The 27,714-nt window shown below is 44.2% G+C and overlaps 1 protein-coding gene across 3 annotated transcripts in view; it reads left to right on the top strand.

Annotated features, from left to right (window-relative positions):
* Window positions 1-14,491, top strand: part of CBFA2T2 (CBFA2/RUNX1 partner transcriptional co-repressor 2) — a 97,974-nt gene extending 83,483 nt beyond the window's left edge. For 2 of the 3 annotated variants that reach the window (XM_060188528.1, XM_007522677.3), the window contains exons 7-11: window positions 2,800-2,885; window positions 3,860-4,055; window positions 6,349-6,417; window positions 10,202-10,392; window positions 13,843-14,491. In XM_060188528.1, the coding sequence (XP_060044511.1) occupies window positions 2,800-2,885; window positions 3,860-4,055; window positions 6,349-6,417; window positions 10,202-10,392; window positions 13,843-14,142 (842 nt within the window). In that variant the 3' untranslated portion in view covers window positions 14,143-14,491. The remainder of the gene's footprint in view (window positions 1-2,799; window positions 2,886-3,859; window positions 4,056-6,348; window positions 6,418-10,201; window positions 10,393-13,842) is intronic. The other variant, XM_060188537.1, reaches the window with a different exon arrangement.
* The last annotated feature ends 13,223 nt before the right edge of the window (window positions 14,492-27,714 follow it).

The following is a 27,714-nucleotide window of genomic DNA, read 5'->3' on the forward strand; positions in this document are numbered from 1 at the left end:
TTGGTTGTACCATCGTAGAATTAGGATTAAACAGATATAAGGAAATGCACACTGAGATATTTATGAGTAATGAAGTACCATTCTCTAATGGTCAAAGAGATTCAGAATGATGTGGCCCGGGAGGTGACACAGTGGACAAATCACTGGACTCTCAAGCATGAGGTCCCGATGACATCTGGTTCTTTATCTCTCTCTTTCTATCCTATCCTTCTCATTAATAAAATAAATAAAAATATCTTTAAAAAGGCAAAAAGAAAGATAGATAAAACAAATGAGGTAAACCTTCTTAATTAACCAAGAAACATGAAATAAGTGGTTTTGTTATGGAAGTTTAGGTCAGGAATTTGGGACATAATCTAAATTTAAATTTTGACTGCATTCTAGCCATCTGCATGTTCTTATGCAAGTTGCTTAGACTTTGAGTCTTGGATCACCATTTTTGTTTCTTTTTTTTAACTATTACTGGATAGAGACAGAGAAATGAGAGGGGAGGGAGAGGCAGAGAAGGAAAGAGACAGAGAGACACCTGCAGCCCTGCTTCACCACTTGTGAAACTGTCCCCCTGCAGGTGGGGGTCAGGGGCTTGCACTCAGGTCCCTGAGCACTGTAATGTGTGCGCTTAACCAAGTGCGCCACTGCCTGGTCCTCAGTGTCACCCATTTCTAAAATGGACATAATACCACCGTCTGTTCTGGGTCATTGTTTCATTTGGGATGTCTAATGCATGCATTCCCACTATTCATAAATGTAGGAAGAAACCAAATTTTTTCTCAACAAACTTCACCCAAGAGCACTTATAGACAGAGCTTCCTTCATGTATTCTCAAACAGCTTGATGATGGAAGACTTCTTGGGGTTTAACTACTAAACATGTCGAAGAGGAGAACCAACGGGTTACTAGTTTCTAGGGTTTCTCCCACACCTTTGTGGGATAGCCACAATTTGTGGAATAGAAGATAGTTATATTTGCTCATGTCCCTTTGACTTAAGCTTACTTACATGTTTCAGAGCTTGGACTGTAACTTATGGAGGAAACTGAGTATGAAGGCCATGATAGCAACGGCACACCCAGCCGCCAACATTTACTAAATCATGGGTGCTGCTTAGATTAGAGCGCACTTATATTACATCATCGAATCATCACAGTAGTTCCATGCAGGTATCATCCCATTATAATAGGGATGAGGAGTGTGGTCCTGGAGGTGGCGCAGTGGTAACGCTTTGGACTCTCAAGCATGAGGTCCCGAGTTTGATCCCTGACAGCACATGTGCCAGAGTGATGTCTGATTCTTTCTCTCTCCTCATATTTTTCTCATAAATAAATAAAATCTTTCAATATACATATATATATGAGGAAACTGAGCAAGGGGAGGCCAAGCGGCGTACCAGGTTAAGCACACACAGCACAAAGCACAAGGACCAGCGCAAAGATCCCAGTTGTGTCCCCAGCTCCCCACCTATGGGGGGGGTCACTTCACAAGCAGTGAAGCAGACCTGCAGGTGTCTTCTGTTCTCTCCTTCTCTGTCTCCTTTCCCCTCTCAATTTCTCTCTGTCATATCCAATAAAAAAAGAAAAATGGCTGCCAGGAGTAGTGGATTCATACTGCTGGCACTGAGCCCCACTGTAATTGTGGTGGTTAAGCATTCACATTGTGGAACTGAAGAAATAGCTCACCATATAGGATACATATCTTGCCATTCACTCAGCCTCGAGTTTGAAAATCAGCACTGCATGATAGTTCCAGAGCACCAGGGGATGTTCCAGTGTGGTGATGTCTCTTGCTCTGTCTCTTTCTTTCTCTGAATGAAGAAGCTGCCCCGAGAATGGGGACAGTACATGTACTGGGACTCTAGCTCCACCGGCAGCATTAGCATTGTGCCAACACTATTTGGCAACTTAAATCTTCTTAACATATTTATAATAGATATGAAATACTATCTTATTGAGGATCTTATTTGTACTAGCTGGTCATTTGTATCAATAATTTTTAGTATTTTTTTCTATGTTTATGGACTTTTGGACTATCTATACTTTTTGTCACTCCCTCCTCTCTCTCCCCTTCTTTCCTCCCCTTGCCTCCCCTCCCTCCCTTCTTCCTTCCTTCCTTTCTTTTTTTCTCTTTCTTTCTTTCTTCCTTCCTTCCTTCCTCCCTTCTCCCTTCCTTCCTATCTTCCTTTCTTTATATCTTTCTTTCTTCCTTTCTTTCTTGTTATTGGGATTATACTGCTTCAGGTCAGCTTTTCTGATAGACAGTGACCACAGCACCAAAGCTTCCTTGATTGTGGTGGAAGTTGACCTCAAACCTGGATCATTACAGACTAAGTACACTATGCAAGTGAACTACTGATATTTTGCCAGACCCACCCAGCTTACCATTTCCTTTTGGACTATCTTTAATAAGTGATGTTTAGGAGTTTTAAAAGTATATACTTCAGGGGCCAGGTGTTGATGCATCTCGTTGAACATACACATTATAGTGGGCACGGACCCAGGTTCAAATTCCCCCTCCCCACCCGAGGGGCATTAGGCTTCACAAGCAGTGAAACAGTGCTGCAGGTGTCTCTGTCTCACTCTCTCTTAATCTCCTCCTCCCCTCTCAAATTCTGTCTCTATCCAAAATAATTTTTTAACATATATTAGTAGTGATCCTTTCTTCATTTCATGTCATCTGTGGGGCCCAGGCTTCACTGTTACCTTAGTAGTATACTCAAAATTGGTATGAATATGTATATATTTACTGGTAGAATTCTGTTCTACTGTATTCCTGGGTTTTTATACTCAACCTCTAATTTCTAACAGGTCTGAATGGAGGCTATCAAGATGAGTTGGTAGACCACCGTTTGACAGAAAGGGAATGGGCTGATGAGTGGAAACATCTTGATCATGTAAGAATCTTAGAATGTACAATTTTCCCAACTGTATGTTACTGTCAATTCTTGGTATTAACCAGTAGTAATGGTATATATACATATGATTTATTTATTTTACATGAGACAGAAGTTGAGTTTCACATGAGAGGAGCTAGCACAGTGCTCTGGTACATTTGGTGTTTGGAATTAAACCAGAAGCATTAGGCATGCAAGCCCTTATCTCTGCTGCAGCTACTTCCCCAGCCACTGGAGCATATATGTTTGAAGTGAATACAGCCAAAACCACAACACCTTAATAATAAAAGCTGCTGCTCCCCAGCCTTAGAATTAAAGATCATTGTGGTAGGGTGACCCCTTCAGCTGTAATGGACAAATTTCATCACCTTTCTAAGCCTTAATTTTAATCTCTTTTTAAAAAATGTTGAATTATTTAAATTCACGAGGTGGAGGGGCATAATAGTGTATAAGATGTTTACCTTGGGGCCTTATATACAGTTTGTGTTAAGTAAATGGAGCATCTTCAAATTCTGCAAATCCAAATGAGAATTATACTGTTCAGAATGTAATCCCAAGTTGGTTTTCCCTGTAGAAGACAGTTTCCCTTCTGCTAAAAAGGGAAAGAAAGGTATAGTACCTTCTTAAAATTTAGATATGGTGACTTTTTCTCCTTGAGTATGATCTTACTGAATATCATCACTCTGATTATTCTCATATAAATCTCCCACTTTGTGTTTTTGCCATAAGGACAATATTAAAAGGAACACCAATTGCTTCAACCTCGAGGAATCCCAAAAATTTAATAAACTAATTGTGTTTAGATTTCAAAAAGGAAAATGTGAGGAGATTCATCAAATGTAAACTTGATGTTATTAATCCTATAAAGTACTTAAACTTTTATTTGTTTACCCATCCTTGGACTTTTTTTTTTTTTATGTTGGTTGTTTGAACGTCCTCAACTTGTCTCTATCTGATTTCCCACTCTGACTCAGGCCCTGAATTGCATTATGGAAATGGTAGAGAAGACTAGGCGTTCCATGGCAGTTCTCAGGCGCTGCCAAGAATCTGATCGTGAAGAACTCAATTACTGGAAAAGACGATACAGTGAAAACACAGAGATGAGAAAAACGGGGGGCGAGTTGGTCTCTAGGCAGCATAGTCCTGGGAATGCAGATTCTCTCAGCAATGGTAAGGGGAGACTTTCACCTAAGTGGACAAGAGATTGTGTGTGTGTGTGTGTGTGTGTGTGTGTGTGTGTGTGTGTGTGTGTGTGTGTGTTTATTACTTTCTGTAATCACTGCTTATTTGAACTTTTACTGTTACAGTAAGTAATGTTCCAGTCAGTGCTAAGCCTTAAGCCTTTAACCCCTGGGTCCCCCCCCCCTTTTTTTTTGTTTTTGTTTTCAGGGTCATCACTGGGGCTCAGTGCCAGCACTATGAATCCACTGCTCCTGTCAGCCATTTTTTTCCCCATTTTTATTGGATAGGATAGAAATTAGAAGGGGAAGACAGGGAGAGAGAAACATAAGACACCTGCTTCACCACTTGTGAAGAGTCCTGTCATCAAAACACACACACACACACACACACACACACACACACAGGCTCAAACCAGGATCCTTGCACAGGACCTTACACTTCATACTATGTGCACTTAACCCAGTGCACCACCACCTGGCCCTCATTCCTTCCTTCCTTTCTTTTTTTTTTTTTTTAATATTTATTTATTCCCTTTGTTGCCCTTGTGTTTTTTTGTTGTAGTTATATTGTTGGATAGGACAGAAAGAAATAGAGAGAGGAGGGGAAGACAGAAAGGGCGAGAGAAAGATAGACACCTGCAGACCTGCTTCACTGCTTGTGAATCAACTCCCCTGTAGGTGGGGAGCCGGGGACTTGAACCAGAATCCTTGCTCCGGTCCTGACTCCCCACTTCCTTCCTTTCTTAAGATTTATTTTATTGGGAGTTGGGCGGTATCGCAGCAGGTTAAGCACAGGTGGCACAAAGCGCAAGGACCGGAGCAAGGATCCTGGTTTAAGCCGCTGGCTCCCCACCTGCAGGGGAGTCGCTTCACAAGCAGTGAAGCAGGTCTGCAGGTGTCTTTCTTTCACCCTCTCTGTCTTCCCCATCTCTCTCCATTTCTCTCAGTCCTGTACAACAGTGACATCAATAATAACAATTACAAACAAAGACAACAAAAGGGAAAATAAATAAATATAAAAAAAAGAAAAAAAGAAATCAAAACAATGAAAAAATCTTTAAAGATATATTTATTTTATTTATTTCACAATATAAATAGATAGAGAGGCCAGACCAGCAGTCTAGTATATGTGATTCTAGGAATCAAATTCAAAACCTTATGCTTTCAAGTTCAGAGTTCTACTCACTGTGCCAATTCCCAGGCTTCTTTAACATGTGTTTTCAAAGCTGCCTGTTGATATAGGAACTACTATTCTTTTACTGAAGGCAAAACAACAGCTTAAGTAAGTTAAAAACATAACTCTCATGGTCATACATCTTCTAAGAAGGATGACAAGTATGGTGTTCTGAAATTAGTGCTTATATTAATACTTGAGACATGCATCTATTTGTAATTATACAGAGAGATGCACAGAGTAGTAGATACACAAAGACAAATGCCATATATGTGTTTTGATTTGTTTATTTATTTATTTATTGATAGCACAGATAGAAATGAGGGGGAAAAAGGAGAGATGCCTGCAGCACAGTCTTAACCATTTGTGAAACTTTCCTCCAGCAGGTGGCAACTGGGGGCTTGAACCCATGATAATATGTGTGGTAATATGTGTACTTAAATGACTGCATCACCACCCAGCCCCATCTATATGTTTTAAAACTAAGAATGAAGTGTAATATCCTATAATCAGATTTTATTCCTCTCAGAACTTTTTTTTTTGCACCAAATGTTTAATTCTTTCTAGCTGGTGAATAAATGTTATGGTAAGTTTTTCATAAAAATAAAACATGGCAGGGCCAAGTGGTGGCACACCTGGTTAAGTGCACACATTATAGTGCGCAAGGACCTGGGCTCAAGTCCCTGGTCCCCATGTGTAGGGGAAAAGCTTCACAAATAGTGAAGTAGGGCTACAGGTGTCTCTCTGTCTTTCTCTCTCTTTTTTTATTATGTTTAATTAATAGAGACAGCCAGAAATCAAGAGGGAAAGGGGTGACAGAGAGGGAGAGAGACACCTGCAGCCCTGCTTCACCACTCGCAAAGCTTTGCCCCTGCAGGTGGGGACTACAGGTTCGAACTCAGGTCCTTGCACATTATAACAAGCATTCAACCAGGTGTGCCACCACCCAGCCCCATGTCTCTCCGTCTCTTTGTCTCTTTCCTGCTCTATTTTCTCATCCCTTCTCAGTTTCTATCTCTATCCAATAATTAATTAAGTAAAAAATTAAGTAAAGCATTGCCAGTTATAGACAGCTTCTGACCCTATGCTATTTATCTCTGTCCTGTAGATTCTCAGCGAGAATTCAACAGCAGACCAGGAACAGGATATGTACCTGTGGAGTTTTGGAAGAAAACTGGTATGTGTTAGTCTACTTGTAGGTTACTTATACACACTATTCTCTAGAAGCTAGGAGTACTTACTTAGAAGAGGAACTGTCTCATGGTTGGCTCCTAAAGTTATAAGCCTCCTTCTACTCCCTCTCCAGGCCTCCCACACATTTGGACAGCCTCTCATATTATTTTGAAGGTTAAGAATTTGGTGTTGAGGCTTAGAACTGCTCGCCTGAGGAGTCGGGCGGTGGCGCAGCGGGTTAAGCTCACATGGCGCAAAGTACAAGGACCGGCTTAAGGATCTTGGTTCCAGCCCCTGGCTCCCCACCTGCAGGGGAATCACTTCACAAGCGGTGAAGCAGGTCTGCAGGTGTCTATCTTTCTCTCCCCTCTCTCTTCCCTTCCTCTGTCCATTTCTCTCTGTCCTATCCAACAATGAATGACATTGACAATAACAATAATAACCACAACAAGGCTACAATAACAAGGGCAACAAAAGGGGGGAAAAATAGCCTCCAGGAGCAGTGGATTCATGGTGCAGGCACCGAGCCCCAGCAATAACCCTGGAGGCAAGAAAAAAGGAAAGAAAGGAAGGAAGGAAGGAAGAAGGAAGGAAGAAAGGAAGGAAGGAAGGAAGGGAGAAATGCTTGCCTGATAGAGCTCACATTTTGTCATGTTCAGGGAGCCAGGCTTAAGTCCTTGGCCACCACATGGGAGCACCATGCAAAAGGGAAACTTGACAAACAATAGATGCGTGTTATGATGTCTCTTCTCACTCTGTCTCTCACCCCCGGAAGGAGGCAGAGCAAAAAGTCTGCCAGGAACAGTGGAATCACATAGGCACAAAGCCTGGTGACATAAAAGAATTTGGAATGATTCCCTCCAGTTCACCCACTTTTCTCCTAGGTAACATTTTGAGATTTAGTAGCCAGGGCTTCCTTTTTTCATAAGTCCTATTTCTGAGAATTATAGCTTAATTCATTATTGCCTGTTCTCTGCTAGAATACACACACAGTGTGGACATAACTACCACATTTGATTTCATTCTGGTCCTGGAACAACTAACTCTTGAATCTCCATTACTTCTTTCATCGTCACTGACTGTAGCTTTATCAAGACTATTGGTAGGCCTCCTGTTTTTTTCCAAGGATAATGCCTGTTCTGATAAGATAAGTGAGTAAGGTAACCTCACATTCCTAATACTGTCTTTATCTAAATACTGGCTTCCTGAGGCTGGGTGGTGGCACACCCAGCTGAGCATGTACATTGCCATGCTCAAGGACCCAGGTTCAAGCCCCTAGCCCCCACCTACAGGAGCAAAGTTTAACAAGTGGTGAAACAGTGCTGTACAGGTGTCTCTCTTTCTCCCTGCCTCCCATTCCCCTTTCAATTTCTCTCTGTCCTATTAAATAAGATTAAATAAAGACTGGCCTGATTTTCCTTCTTCCTTCTCCAAGTGGCATTTTATTTTATTTTATTTTTGCCTCCATGGTTATCAGTGGAGCTTGGTACCTGCACTACAAATCCACTGTTTCTGGAGGCCATTTTTTCCATTTTGTTGCCTTTGTTGTTGTTGTTTATTTTATTGTTACCATTGCTGTTGTTGGAGAGAAATCAAGAGAGGAGGGGAAGACGGGGAAAGAAAAATACCTGCAGACCTGCTTCACTGCTTGTGAATTGGACCCCTCTGCAGGTGGGGAGCCAGGGGCTTGAACTGGGATCCTTAAGCTGGTCCTTGAGCTTCACACCAATTGTGCTTAACCCACTGCGATACTGCCAGGCCCCTGCATGTTATTTTTATAATCCAATATAGTTTGTGTGTATGTGTGTGTGTCTGATTCTTCTTAAGAAAATTATTACTTCTAGGGGCCAGGTGGTGGCACACCTTGTTAACTGTACACATTACAGTGTGTAAGGACCCTGGTTCAAGTCCCTGGTCTCCACCTACAGGGGGAAAGCTTCATGAGTGTTGAAGCAGGGCTGCAGGTGTCTCTCTGTCTCTCTCCCTTTCTCCCCCTCCCCTCCCAATTGCTCTGTCTCTACTCAATAATAAATTAATTAAATAAAATTAAAAAATTTTATGGGGTAGATAGCATAAAGGTTATGCAAAGAAACTCAATCCCCCTGTACCACCATAAGCCAGAGCTGATCAGTGCTCTGGTAAAAATAAAAATAATAATAATGATGAAATAAAAAAAATTTAAGAAAAGGAAATTACTTCTACAAAAATATAGTGCCTATCGTTCATAAAAAGTCATTGTTAGCATCAACACCATAATAAGTAAATGGGAAAAATATAAAAAGAAGAAAATAATGCTACAAGAAATATAAAAGAGCATATTATAAAATATTGAATCTTACCAGATTTCAGGAAGATTCCAGGTAAAACTGGCTCAGTTATTTCCCAAAGTATCTAACAGCTAGTTATTGACAAAATTATAGATGATCCTATTAATGACAATAAATCATCAGATTTATATATAAAATCATTGTGTTACCAATCAAGTATATATGCGAATTCTTGAAATCACTCCTAGATTTTTGCTTTTGAGTCCTTTCTTTCAAAGTGAATGATCCAGACTTAAACACTCTTACTGTTACAGAAGCAACAATGTGCACAAAGATACTGTCTATAGCATATTCTGGGCCAAAGGAGAGGCAGCAGGGAAAGTGCTCAGCTGTCCATAGGCTTATGTGAATTCCTAGAATGACACTACTATGGCAAATACTACTTCACTATTAAAAGTAGTTTTTGTTTAAGCCCCCCGCTCCCCACCTGCAAGGGAATCGCTTCACAGGAGGTGAAGCAGGTCTGCAGGTGTCTTTCTCTCTCATCTCTGTCTTCCCCTCCTCTCTCCATTTCTCTCTGTCCTACCCAAACGATGATATCAATTACAACAATAACTAAAACAACGATAAAAACAACAAGGGCAACAAAAGGGCAAAATAAATAAATATTTAAAGAGTGGTATTTGAAAGACCTACATAGCAACTTGGAAAAACTTTTACAATTAAAGGTGGAAAAAATGTCTATCTTATCAAGAAGTAAAATAGGACTGGGGAAGTGGCTTGGTGGTCGAGCACATTCTTTTCATGCTGAGGCCCTGGGTTTGATCCTCAGTACTACGTAAGAACAAAGAAAGACAAAAGCAAATAGAGCATCATATATGTCTGGGACGTGCTCTTGTCTCTCTGAGGCTGAGTTGCCAGGTTCAGCCCTCAGCACCACTGTAAGCTAGAGCTGGCCAATGTTATGTTAAAAAGAAAAAGAAATACTAAATACAATATCTTGCTACCTAGTGATTGATTTTCTAGCTGGGGGCAGCTCTGGTCAATTATAGTGTATAGTCAGACTTTGGTATTGGGTTGGCTGAATTTGAGCCCTTGCTTTCCTGTGGAAGACTCAAGAGATACTCAATGCCTACCTGGTAAATAAGAGACCTATGAAGGATGGTTGTGCACCCAGAGTTCACGGTCAACTCAGCATCACCCTTGGCCTTTGAGGACTTTATCTTTGTCACTTGGTATCACCAGCCCCTATCACAGTGCCTATTTCTATCTATTGGGTTGCCAGAAAAGTCATGGTGCACTTTTGCACAGGAAAACAGCCCAGTATATACCCAACACATAATTGTGTGAAAGGGCAAGTGAGTATAAAAGTAAAAGTAAAAGTAAATGCACATGCTGTATCTTCATTCCAGTTTATTAGGAAAGAATCACTGTGTTTCAACTTTGACCCATCTTAGAATTGATGTGGGGTGGGAGGGAAAAGATTCTCGGCCAGTTGATTTTACTGTCACTTTCTTCTAGAAGAAGCTGTGAACAAGGTGAAAATTCAGGCCATGTCAGAAGTCCAGAAAGCTGTTGCTGAAGCAGAGCAAAAGGCATTTGAAGTCATTGCAACAGAGAGAGCTCGAATGGAGCAGACCATAGCAGATGTCAAACGGCAGGCTGCAGAAGATGCCTTCCTTGTCATAAATGAGCAAGAAGAGTCAACAGAGGTCAGTCTTGTTAATCCTGTGGGCTAGGGCTGGGGCTGGGGCAGCTGAAGTGACCAGGCCCACTGTTTTTCTCATGTGCTGGGAAGTAAGACATAAACAGTTCTCTCTTAGATGATTCTAATTTGTGTTCAGTGCCAAGGAGAGTTTTGTTACTGACTCTGTAGCTTTTTGATATATATAGATATAGATATAGATACAGATGTGTATATGTATGTATGTATGTATAGTACACTTTTTATGCTATAGTTATATATTTTGATTCATTATGTTCATTATATTGCCTTACATTTTGAAAGCTCACTGTTAATTTGTGGAATTGATTTATAATGATGACCACCAGTGGGCTTTTGTGCCAGACACCCAGCTAAGTGTTTGTTGTCTTTTCCATCCTCATAATGACCCTATTAAGTAGGTATTGTACTCTTAAGTTTATAAATGAGGAAACTAGTTTATGAAATTTAACTGGTATGGGGTTCAGGCGGTAGTACAGTGGGTTAAGCACATGCGGCGCATAAGGATCCCAGTTCAAGCCCCCAGCTCCCCACCTGCAGGGGAGTCGCTTCACAAGTGGTGAAGCAGGTCTGCAGGTGTCTATCTTTCTCTTCCCCTTCTCTGTCTTCCCCTCCTCTCTCCATTTCTCTCTGTCCTATCCAACAATGATATCAACAACAATAATAATAACCACAACAACGATAAAACAACAAGGGCAACAAAAGGGGGTGGGGAGCCTCCAAGAGCAGTGGATTAATGGTGGAGGCACCTAGCCTCAGTAACAACCCTAGAAGCAAAAAAAAGAAGAAGAAAAAAAAAAAAGAAAGAAAAGAAATTTAACTGGTATAATCCTACAGTGATAAAGCCAGTGTCCAGAACTAAGGAAATGCAGAATTCTGTCTCTCTGTGGGGCAGTGAAATAGCTTCCTTGGATAGTGTGATGATTTGCCATATGTGCAACCCAGGTTCAACTGGCCCCTGCAGTTTTGGAGAGAGCATTGGTGCTGTGGTCTCTTACACACACATACACACACACACACACACACACACACACACACACACACACACAATCTCTCTGTCTCTCTCTACTTTTTTTTCCCTTTTTTTCTCTGACTTACCCTGATTATTTACAAATAGATGGGGACTTTTTTGTTTTGTTATCCTGAATTTTATATTTATTAACAAACCCCAGAAAGCTCTGCTACAGGTGGATCTCAGCCACACTCAGTTGGCATAAACAATAAAATAATGGGGCTTCCCTTAACAAAAGAAATTCTGAAATCCCATTTTGACTTTCTGGTTAATAGCTTAGAAGGTTTATAACCTTCCCCCATTAAGTAAAAAAAAAAAAAAAATACCAAAAGTGTCGTTCCAGCTTTGGGGGATGCTGATCTGAAGGATGGCTGCAACCATAAACCTTTTGTCTAGTATCTTGCCAGAAAGCCTCATGATTAGGAGAAAAGCCATAAGGAAAGAAGCATAAACATTTCCTTTTCTTTTTTAAGTTTATTTTATCTTTTGGGGGTGGGTGGGGAGACAGACCACCAGACCAAGACCAGAACACTGTTCAGCTCTGGCTTATGGTGGTATGAGGAATTGAACCTGGGACTTTGGAACCTCAGGCTTGAAAGTCCTTTTGCATCACCATTATGCTATCTATCCCACACCAAAGTTTCTTTTTCACCTTAGCTGATCTGATAATAACTTTATTCTTGTATTTCTACAATATTACCTCTGTGGTAGACTATTTTATCTTATTGTATCTCATAAATTGTAAATTGTATCTATTTAAAATATATTGGCAGCCAAGATGAAAGTACCAGTAGTTTCATGCTCCGCCCTGGTGTGAAATGTCCTGGCAAGAGTGTCAAGACTCTGTTGTTTGACTGGGGTTGACTCTCTGGCCTATGTTTCCACACCAGCCCATGGAAACAGTTGAATTCTTGCCCACAAGTTATATGTTCTGTCAAAGCATTGTTTGGATTCAGCCTGTATGACTTCAAAGTTTGAAATTGTCTGGAATGCAGTTTGCTTGAAGATCTGTAAATATAAACTAGGAAATATTTTTGCCCCCCCCCCCTTGGGCCTTTGATACTGGCATTAAGCAAGTCTAGACAATCCCTATATTTTAGTTCATGAGAAGCCTGCTGCATTAGAAGGGAGTCTGCAGCCTATTCTAATGCTCTTTGAAGCTGAACTTGTACCTGACTAGAATGGAGTCAGTAGACCCAGGTTTCAGACCCTGTAGACTTGACTTCCTGTGGCCCTCAGTATCCCATTGTTAGGAGATTGGCTAGGTGATGCTTTTTAGCACTTGCTGTCTGTCTTATGTTTGAACATGTGTCTTGATTTGGAGCCAGGCGGTGGTGCACCTGGTTTAGTGCACACATTCCAGTGTGCAAGGACCCATATATAAGCCCCCACTCTTCACCTGCAGGGGAAAGCTTCACAAGTAGTGAAGCAGGGCTGCAGATATCTTTCTCACTCTCTCTCACTCTCTCTCTCTCTCTCAGTCCCCCTGCCCCTCTCAATTTCTCCCTCAGACCCCCTGCTCCTCTCAATTTCTCTCTGTCTCTATCCACTAATAAAAATATTTTTTAATAATTTTTTTATCAACATAGAATATGTTGGTGTTTATTTCACATTTTATGCCCTGAGGGAAAATACAAAATTGATGCACATTTACAGCAACCCTGGGGCCTAGGAGCCTTCAGAAACTTGGAGAATTCCATCTTTATGGAAAGTGCTAGAAAGAACCAATAAGAATAATACCTTGGTGATGTAGGAAGGTACATTTGAAAGGCAGCAAAAAAAAATTGTCTTGATTTCATTGAAAATAGTCTCTTCCCCGAGAAGACCACAGGAGCAGGCATACCATGATCAGCCTTTGCCATTCTAGACACTGGAGGAGGCTTGAGGAAGGAAGCTTGACTGCTCAAGTCAATCAGTTAATCAGTCTTTAAAATGATGAAATAAAGGGAAGGGGGTAGATAGCATAATGATTATGCAAAGAGATTCTCATGCCTGCCTGAGGTTCCAAAGTCCCTGGTTCAACCCCCTACACAACCATAAGCCAGAGTGGAGCAGTGCTCTAGTTTAAAAAAAAAAAAAAAAAATGATGAAATAAACATGTGTGTCTGTGTGATTTTAAAACAGCTATGGGGGCGGGGGAGCCTGGACCTTAAGAGGGTTTGATTTAATCACTAAGAATTAAAATGAGTGAAAACAGTGAGTGAGTCAGTACCTTCAGTGGGAAGTGGGACTTCAGCTGCCCTGAAATGGTATCTCCACACCCCTCATCTCGCCGTTCATCGGTATGATGTGTGATTTTCCCATTTCACAGATAAAGGGAATGCAGAAAGGGGTGTGTGTCTCCAGAACCCATGCTGTAGAGGTGACAGCTGATGACAAGCTTGCCCCACAAGATCCCAGAAACTAACTCATCCCTGTATCTTGTAGAATTGCTGGAACTGTGGCCGAAAAGCCAGCGAAACTTGCAGTGGCTGCAATATTGCAAGATACTGTGGTTCTTTCTGCCAGCACAAGGACTGGGAGCGGCACCACCGTCTTTGTGGCCAGAACCTACACAGCCAGAGTCCCCACAGCCAGAGCCGGCCACTGCTTCCTGGAGGGAGGGGCTCTTCCGCGAGGTCCGCTGACTGCAGTGTGCCAAGTCCGGCCCTGGACAAGACGTCTGCTACCACCTCGCGCTCCTCGACACCTGCCTCTGTGACAGCCATTGATACCAATGGACTCTGAGCCCCAGACTCTGATGACCCCACAGTGCAGCAGTTCACCGCGAGGGGCTGGCTGTTAGAACCAGTACAGATAGTTATTGGGTCGTTAACAGGAAGTGAAGTGGAAGCTGTGAGAGTGCAAATCTAGCAGACTCTCCTCCACAGCCTCTCCATACACTTGCCCGGGTTACTCTCTATGTCCTTGGGTGAACTAGTGTGCCATTCTCTGCAGAGGAGCCCAGCGGGAGCTGCTTTATCTGTAGCTTCCTGGTTTTTTCCTCCCCCAGCTGAAACTGGTATGGCCCTCTCTCCCTCTCCCTAAGTGGAGATCGCAGCTCCCCTCCCTGCCTCTGAAAGCAGCAGACTATCAGGTGGGCCCAGCCAGGCCAGAGGCAGCTTACCCCAGCACTGCCTCCTCCTCCACTCCCTTCCTGGGGCAGAGGCCTGGAGGCTGACAGCAGGCTATGGTGGAAGCTCCCTCCCCACTCTGGCAAGGAGTCGCTCCTCTTACCCCAAGACAACTCCTTGATTCCCATTTCCAACCTCAGCAGATGCCAGTGATTGGCGCCACCAGAACTTGGGCGCGCAAAAAGCAGCACTCAGGACTCCCTTTTCAACCCTGCTGTTCAGACTTGTTAAACTTCTCAGAAACCACAGGAAATAAGTCACCGTTTCATAAATGCACCTGTATTAGTTCAAAGAAAAGAAGAAGTAAAAAATTCCACCAAGCATCATAGATCATTTTGGACAATATTTTCCAACCTGACTTGCTTCTTTAGTTTGGGACCCATTTTGTTCTCTCTCTCATTTGATTTTTCTTGTGCAGAAAATAGTTTCCAGCGCATGGATTGGTCTGAGAGAGAATGAGACTCACTTGTGGATAGTCCATTCTCTCTGAGCATGTTGGCCACATTAGTATTGTCAAATTGTTGACTGGACCATCTAACGAACTGCAGAACCACTTGTCATCACTTGGCTGTTCGCACAGTCTTCCTGTTCTGTCATTTTATATCAGATCACGCATGTCTGGACCACTGTGTGGATCTTCTTCCTGTGGTCTCTATTTGGTGCCTCTTAATCTACAGTTTTCCCATAGGATGTGATGCAGTGAGGCTGGACTCGCCTCCCCAGTCAAGGCTTGGTCACATCGGAGCAGCCTTTCTGGACCTAAAAGAACTCTTCAAACTTTGTGGTTTCGTGTCATTATATATATATATATATATATATATATATATATATATATATATATATATATATATATATCGTGTCAGCTTACTGTTGGGCATACAATCTGATTTTCTCTTCATTTGTATTTTTTTGGTACCTTCCCTTTTTTGAGCTAAGAAAAGTTCTGTGATGTGACAACCATTTTAAGAAAGCCTAACCAGTTTTTCTTCCCATCTTCTGGGAGTTTTCCAAATGCTTACCTGAGTCTTCAAACATGATTTTACCTTTTAAGTGTTTACTGCTTCACACACTCTTCCCTGCCGTCTTAGTTTTGTGAAGAGAACCCAAGGACCCTACCCCTATGTTCTACTACCCTCTGTCCCCAAAGAATCAGAGAGAGTTGGTTGGTCCTGCTCCTATTAGTCCTTCAATGAAAATGAAAGGGGGAAAAAAGCCCCTTAAATGGCACCCTTCTGTGCACTGACCAGAGTGAAATGAAAGCTCCCAGAAAAGCTAACAGAAAAGGGATTGACAAAGATAGAACTGTCCTTGCATATAGGTGTCTCACTTTAAGAACCTTTAAGTCCTTGTCTTACCTTATCCAAGGATTTTGTCTTACAAAGAAACTCTGCATGAGGCATCTTTTAAAACACCAGGATTTTCATTGCATGCTGTGAGACATCCCCAAAGAAAAAGTAACAGAGTGATGTTCCTCTCCCCCAGAACTGCAGCTGTTGCTGGGGTGTTCTGACTTAAACACTCCAGAGAAGTCTTGGCAGGTGTTTCCGTAAGACATGAGATATCCCTGAGGGGGTGATGGGGCCGAAAGGACTTAGAGCAAGAAGGGTGTTTTAGGGTGGCCTCAGCTCACTGACTTCTCATCAAACTTTTAAATTTTATTTTTATTGAGGAAATGTTTGTCATTTTACAGGATCATCAGCAAGTTGAATGAATGTCAAGGCCCATTTAAAAAATCTCTGTAGTGGCCACAAGACTAGTCAGGGTAGTTAAGATTTTACTTGTTGGGCATAAAGTCAAAGCCAACAAAAAACTGTTAGGACTTGATGGCAGTTTCTCTAGCTGAGGTTTGGGTTCAGTCTGTCTGCAGTTGCTGGGTGCTGATTCTAGTGACAACTGAGTCTTCAAAGTCGTGCTGCTACTTGAGGCAGCTTTACTCATGTGTTACCCAGAAGCCACGCTGAAAAACTGGGTGTTTGGTATTTTTGGGGTGGTGGTGGTGGTGGTGGTGTTTGTTTTCTCTTTCCATGCTGTAGTTCAGTTCTCAGACCTTTTACTGTGTTGATTTTGGTCATTTCTATGTATAGGTTGTTGGTCATCTGTCTACAACTTCCTGTTTTAAATGGAAGCTTCCCTTTCCCTAGCTCTCTGGGAGGAAGCACCATCTGAGGGCAGTCTTGGGGGGCTGAGGAGCAGGGGTGAACCCAGGCTTCCCACTTAGTTTTCCAGTGTCTGCTGACACCATTCCAGCTGCCAGGTTAGGGGTACAAATTCATACTCTCCACTTTCATTTGGTTACATCCAAATGTAGTTTACGTCTAGTAAATTAATAAAATCACGCCACTTAGAAGACCAACCTTTATTATTACTGGTGGTGACGAGTGCTTGGGTGCTGGTGGTGTTAAGGGTATTGAGCCAGTGGCAGCCTCCTTGGTGTTACCCCAAAAACCAAAAGCACTTATGGCCTGGAGCTGGGGGAAGTCGGCACTCAGTACCACTCACAGAGCAACACTGATGGTGATGGGACAGTGTTTTCTGCCCAGTCTGGAGTGGATACAGGAACTAGAAAAGCCAAAAGTAACAAAATGGGTGTCACCTCTAAATGTTGCAAGGGGCACTGCAAACAGGACCCTCACAGCTTATCATTCTTCATTCTCCTCTGCTGGCTCAGTAAGAGGCTGCTTAATTCCACCTGCTCAGGAAAAAGCAGTGCACCAGATGAGGGTTCCCGTAGCTCCAGGAGTGGGGCTTGAGCAGATCTGCTCAGCGAGTTGAAAGACCTGAGGTCACAGAGAGGGCGTAACATTTCCTGGGCAGTCACAGACGTCTCTGGGTGAGACTAAGTCAGAAACAGCACACCCATCAGCACCGGGCTGTGGCCAAGAGTGGCTGATAACCCTCTGCAGGGTGCCATCCTTTGCCATCTGGACCAGTTGGTCTATTCAGTCTGCCTCACTTCTAGGTGTCAACATACCTTGTATAGTCTTGTCCCCCAAGAGATCTCAGGGGCCAGGGCTGAAGGTTTGGTAACAGTGGGGATTGTGATGACAGTGAATTCTTCAGAATGAAAGCACAGTGATGGCCACGTGACCATTTGTCCCGAAGATTATAGGAGATTTATGGATTGAATAAATCATTTAAAATCAAACATATCTTGGAGGCTTTCTTCAGAACTGGTTTCCAGGCTCCTGTGTCAGTAAAATAAGCCAACTATCTTAGACTTTTCTTTTTTTTAAAGCTGTTTACAGAGAACTGAGTGATAGCATGTTGGAACCAAATGTAGCAGAAGCCAGAGGGCCCTGGTCCGCACCAGTACAGGCCAGCCAGCTATCGGACATCCTATCCTGCTCCAGGTGGCATGGAGTGGGCAAGGTTCTTTCCAGTGCTGAGTGTCTATAGTTCTTGTGAAACCAAAAAATTAACTGGCCTGCCTCTGTGCCCACATGCATTGGCATGCTTGCTTCCAAAGATGATGGTACAGGTGACCTTTTCCATATTGAGCCAGGAAAAGGTTAGCTTAAGGGCAGGACTCTTGCATCCATCCCCGTCACGGTCCTAGAGATGGAGCTTCCCCTCCAGGCCCCATCTGGCCAGGCCCATAACTGCTGCCCAGTGTGTACTCTCAGACGCTTATACCAAATAGGGCATGTGCGGCGGGCAGACAGGGACACCCTCGTCCTTGGAACTGGCAGAGAGGAGCTGCAATAAGCAGTTGATGAATGGTTGAAAGCGCTGTTTGGCTAAGAGGCCGGCATCCACTTTCATGACTTTCTAAGTTCCTGATGAGGCCACAGAAGCCTCATCCATAAACAAAAGCTGGTGGTGTAAATAAATGAAAAACAGCCTCCAAGTGAGATTCTTAAAGGGGGATAATGAAGGTGAAACCACCCACAGGATGCGGTAGAGGCTGGTTCTCCCTCCCGTACTTTGTCATTTCACCCTTGATAGGAACTTTTGTTACTTAACTTTGTGCATAACTTATTTAATGTACTGTATAAATGAATCAAAACCTAAATATGTATTTAGTTTGTTCTACTTAAAGTAGTCAATAAAAAAGGCTATATTCCTTTTCTGACTCAAGCTGGAATACAACTGAGCAGGTCTGCACACCTTGTAAGAAAATGGGCTACAGGCTTCTGAAGTGCCTCCGCCTTTCCCAAGGCCTAAAAAACAGCCAGGAGAGGGGATCAGCTCTGCAAAGCACACACATTACCATGCTTAAAGTACCCGGGTTCAAACCCCTAGTCCCCACCTACAGGGGGGAGGGTTCACAAGCAGTGTTGCAGGTGTCTTTATTTCCCCTCTGTCCCTTTCATCTTTCTCAATTTCTGTGAAAGAGAAAGTGGCTGGGAGGATGAAAGCAGGAGCTGCTGCTAAGATGCCTGCAGCTGCTGTACCTCTGGGAAGTAAATCCGCACAGGGGCCCCAACCCGGCATGGACAACGTTGCCTGCTGCCACCAGTGGGCCTGCAGTCAGATACCCACACAGCTCACAAACTCTTATCAGCTCTCTACTTCACAATCAACTAAATCCTCCTTTAATGAGAATATAAGCATGAAGAGTTGGAAAAAATAGGATTGTGAACTCAACATTTCCCCAACCTAAGTCACTCATTTGCTTAAATGCTTAATACATCTGGAACTGAATATCCAGAGTTTGTCTTGTGTTGCTGAGTGCCAGGAAATGAACCCAAGGGCTCCGTGATGCCACTGCTGAGCCACCTCCCCATGTCAACTTTTTGTTATTTTAGACAGGAAGAGACACCATAGTACCACCCGCTACCACCCATAGAGCATCCCTGGTAACATCCACAGTCCTCCCTAATGTCAGGGCTCGAACCCAGGGCCTCATGCATGGTTAGACTACGCTTAGGTGACCTGTCTACCAGCCACCTCCTAACCCCCCCCTTTTTTTTTGCCACTAGGACTTTAACTTCCAGTGGACACTTCTTCCAGATAAAGGGTAAGAAAGAGGAAGAGACACCCCAGCACTGCTCTTCCACTCAAGAAGATGCCCCTTTGCATAGTGCTTCTCGTGGTGGCTGGGGGATTGAACTCAGGTCCTCATATAAAGTGTGCACTGTAATGGGTGAGCCATCTCCCAGCCCCCAGGAATTTTAATACTATTTGAAAATGGGGGAGAAAGCACCACTCTGCCCATAAAGCTGTTAAGTACCAGGGATCGAACTGAGTTTAAATTGAGGTTCTCAGGTTTACAAAGTGTGTGCACTCTACCTCTGAGGCACCTCCCTAGCCACATGGATTCATTTATTTTCTTGGAAAGAGAACAAGAGCAGAGCTCTCACATGTGGTGGTACCAGGTATCGAACCTGGGTTCTCGGGCATGCAAGACCTGTGCTCTAACACACTGAGCTATCTCCCAGGTCCTCATTTATGTTTTGTTTACTTTCTTTTTTTCCAAAAAGACTTATTTAATGAGAGAGAACCACCAGAATACTACTCTGGCATATGTGATGCTAGGGATTGAACTTGGGATCCCTTGTTTGAGAGTCCAATACTTTATCCACTGAACTACCTCCTGGCAACTATTTTATGTTCTCTTTACACTGATGTTAAATCACAAGATCACTGCTGTTTTCACATTTATTTACTTAATTGTTGTATAATTTCACCAAGGACACAAATTTCTTTTTCCTCCAGGGTTATCTCTGGGGCTTTGGTGCCTGCACTATGAATCCACTGCTCCTAGAGGCCATTTTTTGTTGCCCTTGTTCTTGTTATTATTGCTATTATTGTCGTTGCTGTTGTTGTAGCATAGGACAGAGAGAAATTGAGAGAGGAGAGGAAGGCAGAGAGAGGGAGAGAGACAGACACCTGCAGACCTGCTTCACCGCTTGTGAAGCGACCTCCCTGCAGGTGGGAAGCCAGGGGCTTGAACTGGGATCCTTACACCGGTGCTTGCACTTCGTGCCACATGCACTTAACCCGCTGCGCTACCACCTGGCCTCCCAAGACACAATTTTCTTAACTCCTCTGTTGGATAGTGGGATTGCTTTTGAATTTTCCCTGTCCAACAGAGAGAAGTAAACATCTTTCTTCAAATGATTTATTACCTGGGGAAGATTTATTTTGTAAATATCTATTTATTCCCTTTTGTTGCCCTTGTTGTTTTATTGTTGTAGTTATTGTTGTTGTAATTGTTGTAGTTGTTGTTGTAATTGTTGTAGTTATTGTTGTTGTTGACGTCATTGTTGTTGCATAGGACAGAGAGAAATGGAGAAAGGAGGGAGAGACAGAGGGGGAGAGAAAGACAGACACCTGCAGACCTGCTTCACCGCTTGTGAAGTGACTCCCCTGCAGGTGGGGAGCCAGGGGCTCTAACTGGGATCCTTACACCAGTCCTTGTGCTTTGCGCCACCTGCGCTTAACCCGCTGTGCTAACGCCCAACTCCCGGGGAAGATTTTTTTTTTTTTAAGCATTTTGTTTATTTGGATAGAGACAAATTGAGAGGGGACTGGGGAGATAGGCAGATACCGGGAGTCGGGCGATAGCACAGCTGGTTAAGCGCAGGTAGCGCAAAGCGCAAGGACTACCTAATGATCCTGGTTAGAGCCCCTGGCTCCCCACCTGCAGGGGAGTCGCTTCACAAGCGGTGAAGCAGGTCTGCAGGTGTCTTATCTTTCTCATCCCTCTTCTCTGTCTTCCCCTCCTCTTTCCATTTCTCTCTGTCCTGTTCAACAACAATGACATCAATAACAACAATAACTACAACAATAAAACAAGGGTAGCAAAAGGGAATAAGTAAATAAATATTTTTAAAAAGGAAGAAAGAAAGAAAGAATGGCAAATACCTGCAGATGTGCTTCACCATTCGCAAACATTTCCCTCTGCAGGTGGGTCCATGCGCATATCTTTCACATAGTGTGCTTAATCAGGTTCGCACTGCCCAGCCTCATGCTAACTTCTGAATCGCTGCCCTGTATTGCAACTCACTCCCTACCTGGAATAGTTATAGAAGTTATGCTTTGTAACTGTCAGCCTAGACAAGTCAGCAACCCAGCCCACTTAAGTGCTGGGAATCGATGCCAGGGGCTAGGGTGGCAAGATAGTAAAATACTATGAGGAGTGCCTTCTACAAGTGACAGGTTGAAAATGTACCCAGGTGCCCGATAAATGCTACTGAATGTGCTTTTAACTCTTGCTGAGGTCATGAGAGTATAAGGAAGCAGGTGCAGGGGCGGAGGGGGGAGTGGAATAAAAAGAGTCAACTGAAACCACACAGGTAGTTAAATGCAAAAGAGGAACTTGTGCTGCTTGGAGGCAAAGGAAATTCTAAGGAGTCAGTGTTTCCAGGTCTGCTCCTAGAGGGGAATGTGGGTAGCCTTTGCATGTACACAGTGAAAAGAGCAAAGTCCTGAGCTGTTCTGGAGGTTGAGGTTGGGTCACTCACTGGCTTTGACCTCGGTGGAAAGAGAGGACAGGAAATCAGCCTGTCCTCAAACCTCTCTCTGCCCTGCTTGAAAGAGATGAGTGCAGATGTTGCAGTGTTCAAGGACCTGGGCAAACCCTTGATCCCTGAGCCGGGTGGTGGGTTAAGCACACATAGTGCAAACTCTTCATCCCCACCTGCAGGGGGGTAGCTTCACAAGCAGTGAAGCAGTGCTGCAGGTGTCTCTGTCTCTCTCCTCTGTCTCCCCCCTCCTCTAGATTTCTCTGTCTCTTGAATAAATAAAATATTTTTTAATATTAGGAAGAAAAATTATAAAAAGAGAGACTGTACTTTTTACTTTTTTAATTTTTAAAATCTTTTTTTAATTTTTATTTTTCCTCTTTTGTGCCCTTATTATCATCGTTGTTATTATTATTGTTGTTGTTGTTGGATAGGACAGAGAGATGGAGAGAGGAGGGGAAGACAGAGGAGGAGAGAAAGATAGACACCTGAAGATGTGCTTGTGAAGCAAACCCCCTGCAGGTGGGGAGCCGGGGGCTTGAACCAGGATCCTTACGCTGGCCCTTGCACTTCACACCATATGTGCTTAACCCGCTGTGCCACCACCTGCTCCCTACTTCTTTCTTTTTCTGGTGCCAGGCCCGCTCACATGCACTGTTTCACCCCTCTGGGCCATTTTTCATTCAGACAGAAAAACAGACATTGCAGCACTGATGCCATAGTACCTCCCAGGGCTCGAACCTCGCATGGCAAAGCACACGCCTTACTCAACGGGTGACCTATCTCTCTATTCTCGGAACTGTCTTCATCTCCAGAGGCCAGGAGAGAGGACCAAAGACCACTCACCCAGTAGAATGCAAGGACTTGGGCTTGAGTCCAAGCCACCACCTGGGAGCACTGTGTAAAACTTAATGAGAGGTGGAGCTACGATACTTCTCTCTGTCTCCCTTTCTCTCACCCTCTGTCTGGGGGAAAAGAAAAACCTGCTGGGAATGGGTGGAGTTGTATATGAAAACGCTGGGCAGCAATAAAATAAATGAGATGGAACATAGAAATTGTGCCTTCTGGAATGAAGGATGGAAGAGCTTTCAAGAATAAAAGATATGGCATCAAGGAGCCTGCAGACTCCTTTCTCAGTGTAAAGGGAATTAATTGAGATCAAGCAAATAACCACCCATCTAAATGTATCTTGCCCGTCTGTGCTTGCTTCTGACAGCTGGCATTTCAGGGCGGTGAGTCAGAGTATATATGTCATCTCTTCAGTTGCCCATGGAGTGACCATTCCCCAGTCTCTGGGAAGTGCTATTGCTTGGTCCCAGACGCCCTCTTTTGGACAGAACCAACCAACCAACACACACACCACACCACACCCACACACCATTGCTTGGTCCCAGACACCCTCTTGTGGACAGAACCAACCAATACACACAAACACTTACTTTTCGGAGACTTCCAGCCCAAGTTTAGTTTAGTTAATAGTCCCTGAGTGCCTCCTAAGAGCATAATAGTTATGCAAAAGTCCTTTGTGCCTGAGGCACCAAAGGTCTCAGGTTCAATCCCCTATACCACCATAAACCAGAGTTTAGCCCCCACACCTATGGACATCTAATCTTTGACAAAGGGGCCCAGACTACTAAATGGGGAAAGCAGAGTCTCTTCAACAAATGGTGTTGGAAACAATGGGTTGCAACATGCAGAAGAATGAAACTGAACCACTGTATTTCACCAAATACAAAAGTAAATTCCAAGTGGATCAAGGACTTGGATGTTAGATCACAAACTATCAGATACTTAGAGGAAAATATTGGCAGAACTCTTTTCTGCATACATTTTAAAGACATCTTTAATGAAATGAATCCAATTACAAAGAAGACTAAGGCAAGTATAAACCTATGGGACTACATCAAATTAAAAAGCTCTGCACAGCAAAACTAACCACTATCCAAACCAAGAGACCCCTCACAAAATGGGAGAAGATCTTTACATGCCATACATCAGATAAGAGTTTAATAACCAACATATATAAAGAACTTGCCAGACTCAACAACAAGACAACAAATAACCCCATCCAAAAATGAAGGGAGGACATGGACAGAATATTCACCACAGAAGAGATCCAAAAGGCCGAGAAACACATGAAAAAATGCTCCAAGTCTCTGATTATCAGAGAAATGCAAATCAAGACAACAATGAGATATCACTTCACTCCTGTGAGAATGTCATACATCAGAAAAGGTAACAGCAGCAAGTGTTGGAGAGGATGTGGGGTCAAAGGAACCCTCCTGCACTGCTGGTGGGAATGTAAGTTGGTCCATCCTCTGTGGAGAACAGTCTGGAGAACTCTCAGAAGGCTAAAAATGGACCTACCCTATGACCCTGCAATTCCTCTCCTGGGGATATATCCTAAAGAACCCAACACATCCATCCAAAAAGATCTGTGTACACATATGTTCTTGGCAGCACAATTTGTAATAGCCAAAACCTGGAAGCAACCCAGGTGTCCAACAACAGATGAGTGGCTGAGCAAGTTGTGGTATATATACACAGTGGAATACATTTTTTACAGCTGTAAAAAATGGTGACTTCACCATTTTCAGCCGATCTTGGGTGGACCTTGAAAAAAAATCATGTTGAGTGAAATAAGTCAGAAACTGAAGGATGAATATGGGATAATCTCACTCTCAGGCAGAAGTTGAAAAACAAGATCAGAAAAGAAAACACAAGTAGAACCTGAACTGGAATTGGTGTATTGCACCAAAGTAAAAAACTCTAGGGTGGGTGGGGAGAATACAGGTCCAAGAAGGATGACAGAGGACCTAGTGGGGGTTGTATTGTTATATGGAAACTGGGAAATGTTATGCATGTACAAATTATTGTATTTACTGTTGAATGTAAAACATTAATTCCCCAATAAAGAAATTAAAAAAAAACCAGAGTTTAGCAGTGCTTTGGAGAGAAGGAAAGGGAAGAAGGGAAGGGAGGAGGGGAGGGGGAGGGTGAAGGCAGGGGATGGGGGAGGAGGTGGAGGGGTGGGGAGAGGGAGGGGAGGGGGAGGAGGGAGAGGAGTGGGGGAGAGGGAGACGTAGGGAAGGAGAGGAGAGAGGGAGGGAAAGGGAGAAAGGTGCCACAGCTCTTCCTTGCTGCCCCCAATCCCCATCCTGCAACCTTGGGACCTGGCGTGGCTCCTATATTCTAGCCCCACTGTGGCCCACCCCCAGGCTGGGTATGTTAGCAGACAATGCCTGAGATCTCTGTTGGCATGTTCACCCTTTAAATAGCTGTTGTTGCCAGAGAGTAGATAGATGCAGCTGTGTGGGCCCCAAGGAAGTTACTAGCTAGCTCGTGAGCTCCTGTTTCTTCACCTGTAAATGGAATGCTGTTGGCTTGTCCCAAGAAATGTGGTTGCATGGGTGTTTCTTCCATGAGACCTGGCACCCAGGAAGCCAGGAACTCACTCCATGCTGCTTCTCTCTTGCCAGAGATTTCCTTGTGGATTCATTTGTCCCAGTATCCTGCTGAGAGCCTGGTGTCTTATCAAGTGGCATTGGAGAATAATTTCTTATTCTCAGCCTACCTAATTCTTGGTCCCTTTGTTATAGCCCATCAAAGAAGGTTGTTAGGGCTTCATGTTTGTTTCTGAGCGCCAGGGCTGGGTGGGGGGCATGGCGGCTGTCTCTTGACACCTGGCATTTAGCCGGTGCCTGGGGCAGGTCTGAGCGGGTGCAGGTGAGTCACCAGCACAGGTGGGAGGAAGGTGAGGAGGCAGGTGCAGGGAGTGGGTGAAGTGCTAGGAGGGTGGCAGCTGGCGGAAGTTGCCGGGAGCTCTCCAGCTTCAGGAAGTAGCCGCCAGCCCCAAACAGTTCAATATTCCCAGCACCTGCCACAAAGCAGATGCCAAGTGGCTGCTGCTGAAATGAGCTTAGACGCTGCCAACCGCAGGGAAAGGTGACCCACACCTGATAGTGTTGGCACACCACTCAGAAGCTATAGGGAGGCATCTCTGTGGTAGAGGAGGTCTGGGAAAAGACCTGGGCTCAGGAGAGGCTGGCTGAGGCTGGAAGTGGCCCAATTCAGCTGCAGCATTGTTTTGCTTGTTTTCTCATTTCTTATTTTTTCCCCAAAAAGGCTCTGCTAGGGTTTCACACCTGTGTGATTCCACGGACTATTTTTTTTTCCAGGTAGAGGAGACACCACAACAATGCTCCTCTACCACCTGTGAAGCTTCCCCTATGCAGAGTATGTGTGTGTGTGTGTGTGTGTGTGTGTGTGTGTGTGTGTGTGTGTGTGTGTGTGTGTGTGTGTGTGTGTACTTGGGCCCTCCCTCTCACAGGGAGTCGGGTGGGTGGTAGTGTAGCAGGTTAAGCACACGTGGCACTAAGGACCAGCGTAAACAGTGTACAGTGTAAGGATCCTGGTGCGAGCCCCCGGCTCCCTATCTGCAGGGGAGTCGCTTCACAGGCGGTGAAGCAGGTCTGCAGGTGTCTTTCTCTCCCCCACTCTGTCTTCCCCTCCTCTCTCCATTTCTCTCTGTCCTATCCAACAACAACACCAATAACAACAACAATAACTACAACAATAAAACTACAACTACAATAAGGGCAACAAAAGGGGGGAAAAAGCAAATTAAAAATAAATATTAAAGGGAGAGCGCAGCGGGTTAAGCGCACATGGCGCAAAGTGCAAGGGCCGGCATAAGGATCCCGGTTCAAGCCTACGGCTCCCCACCTGCAGGGGAGTTGCTTCGCAAGTGGTGAAGCAGGTCTGCAGGTGTCTGTCTTTCTCTCCTCCTCTCTGTCTTCCCCTCCTCTCTCCATTTCTCTCTGTCCTATCCAACAACAACAGCTATGACAACAATAGCAACTACAACAAGCACAACCAGGGCAACAAAATGGGAAAAATAGCCTCCAGGAGCAGTGGATTCATAGTTCAGGCACCGAGCCCCAGAAATAACCCTAGAGGGAAATAAATAAATAAATATTATTTTTAAAAGGCTGTGCTCTACCAGGTGAGCCATCTCCCAGCCCACAGTTACATGTATTTCAGAGAGAGGAGTCTGCACTTACTGGGAGTGGAGGCTGATTGCTAGGGCCTTGAACGCCAAGTCTTGAACGCCAAGTCAAAAAATCAAGTTTGGTCTTGATGCTGATGGTGGTGGGGAACCCCTAAAGAGTAAGGTCACCACATAGGGTTGTGAAAGCCCCTCTGGCTGACTTGATTGTGGGGAAGTAGAGTATAGACACGGCTAGGAGGCTGCAGGCTGAGGGGACGGCAGGTGCAGATGAAGGTGGACGTGTTAAAGTCCAGGAGACACAGTGTGGAGACTGGGTGCCTCCTTGGTGCCTCAAAGCCCTAACACAGAAGTATGTCTCCTGGACGCTGCACTCCAGCCCACCTGCCACCTCCTGGCCCTCAGCACTTGCTAGAAACCAGACTCCCTCTGGCCTGGCCCCCTCCCTCCTCCAGTGCCTCACTCTCCTGCTCTGCTTCCTGCCCCCACTGTCTGGAAACCCCCTCACTCCACAACCCAAACCACACACGGCTGTATCTGAGGAACTGAGGGACCAAGAGAACAGGCCTTGCAGGACTGACTGGCAGGCTCCAAGCCCACAGGAGGGAGGAAACCACCCCCACTGCCACAGGCTCAGGGTGAGGGCAGTCGGCCTAAGGCTTCAGCATCTTTGTTCAGAGAGACAGTAGAAGTTTTGGGATTTTTTTTCTTCTTTGAAACTTTACTGTTGTGGAGCCAGGAAATGGTATACTTAGTTAAGCGCACACAC

The sequence above is a fragment of the Erinaceus europaeus genome, chromosome 1 (assembly GCF_950295315.1).
Source record: "Erinaceus europaeus chromosome 1, mEriEur2.1, whole genome shotgun sequence".
Taxonomy (NCBI): domain Eukaryota; kingdom Metazoa; phylum Chordata; class Mammalia; order Eulipotyphla; family Erinaceidae; genus Erinaceus; species Erinaceus europaeus.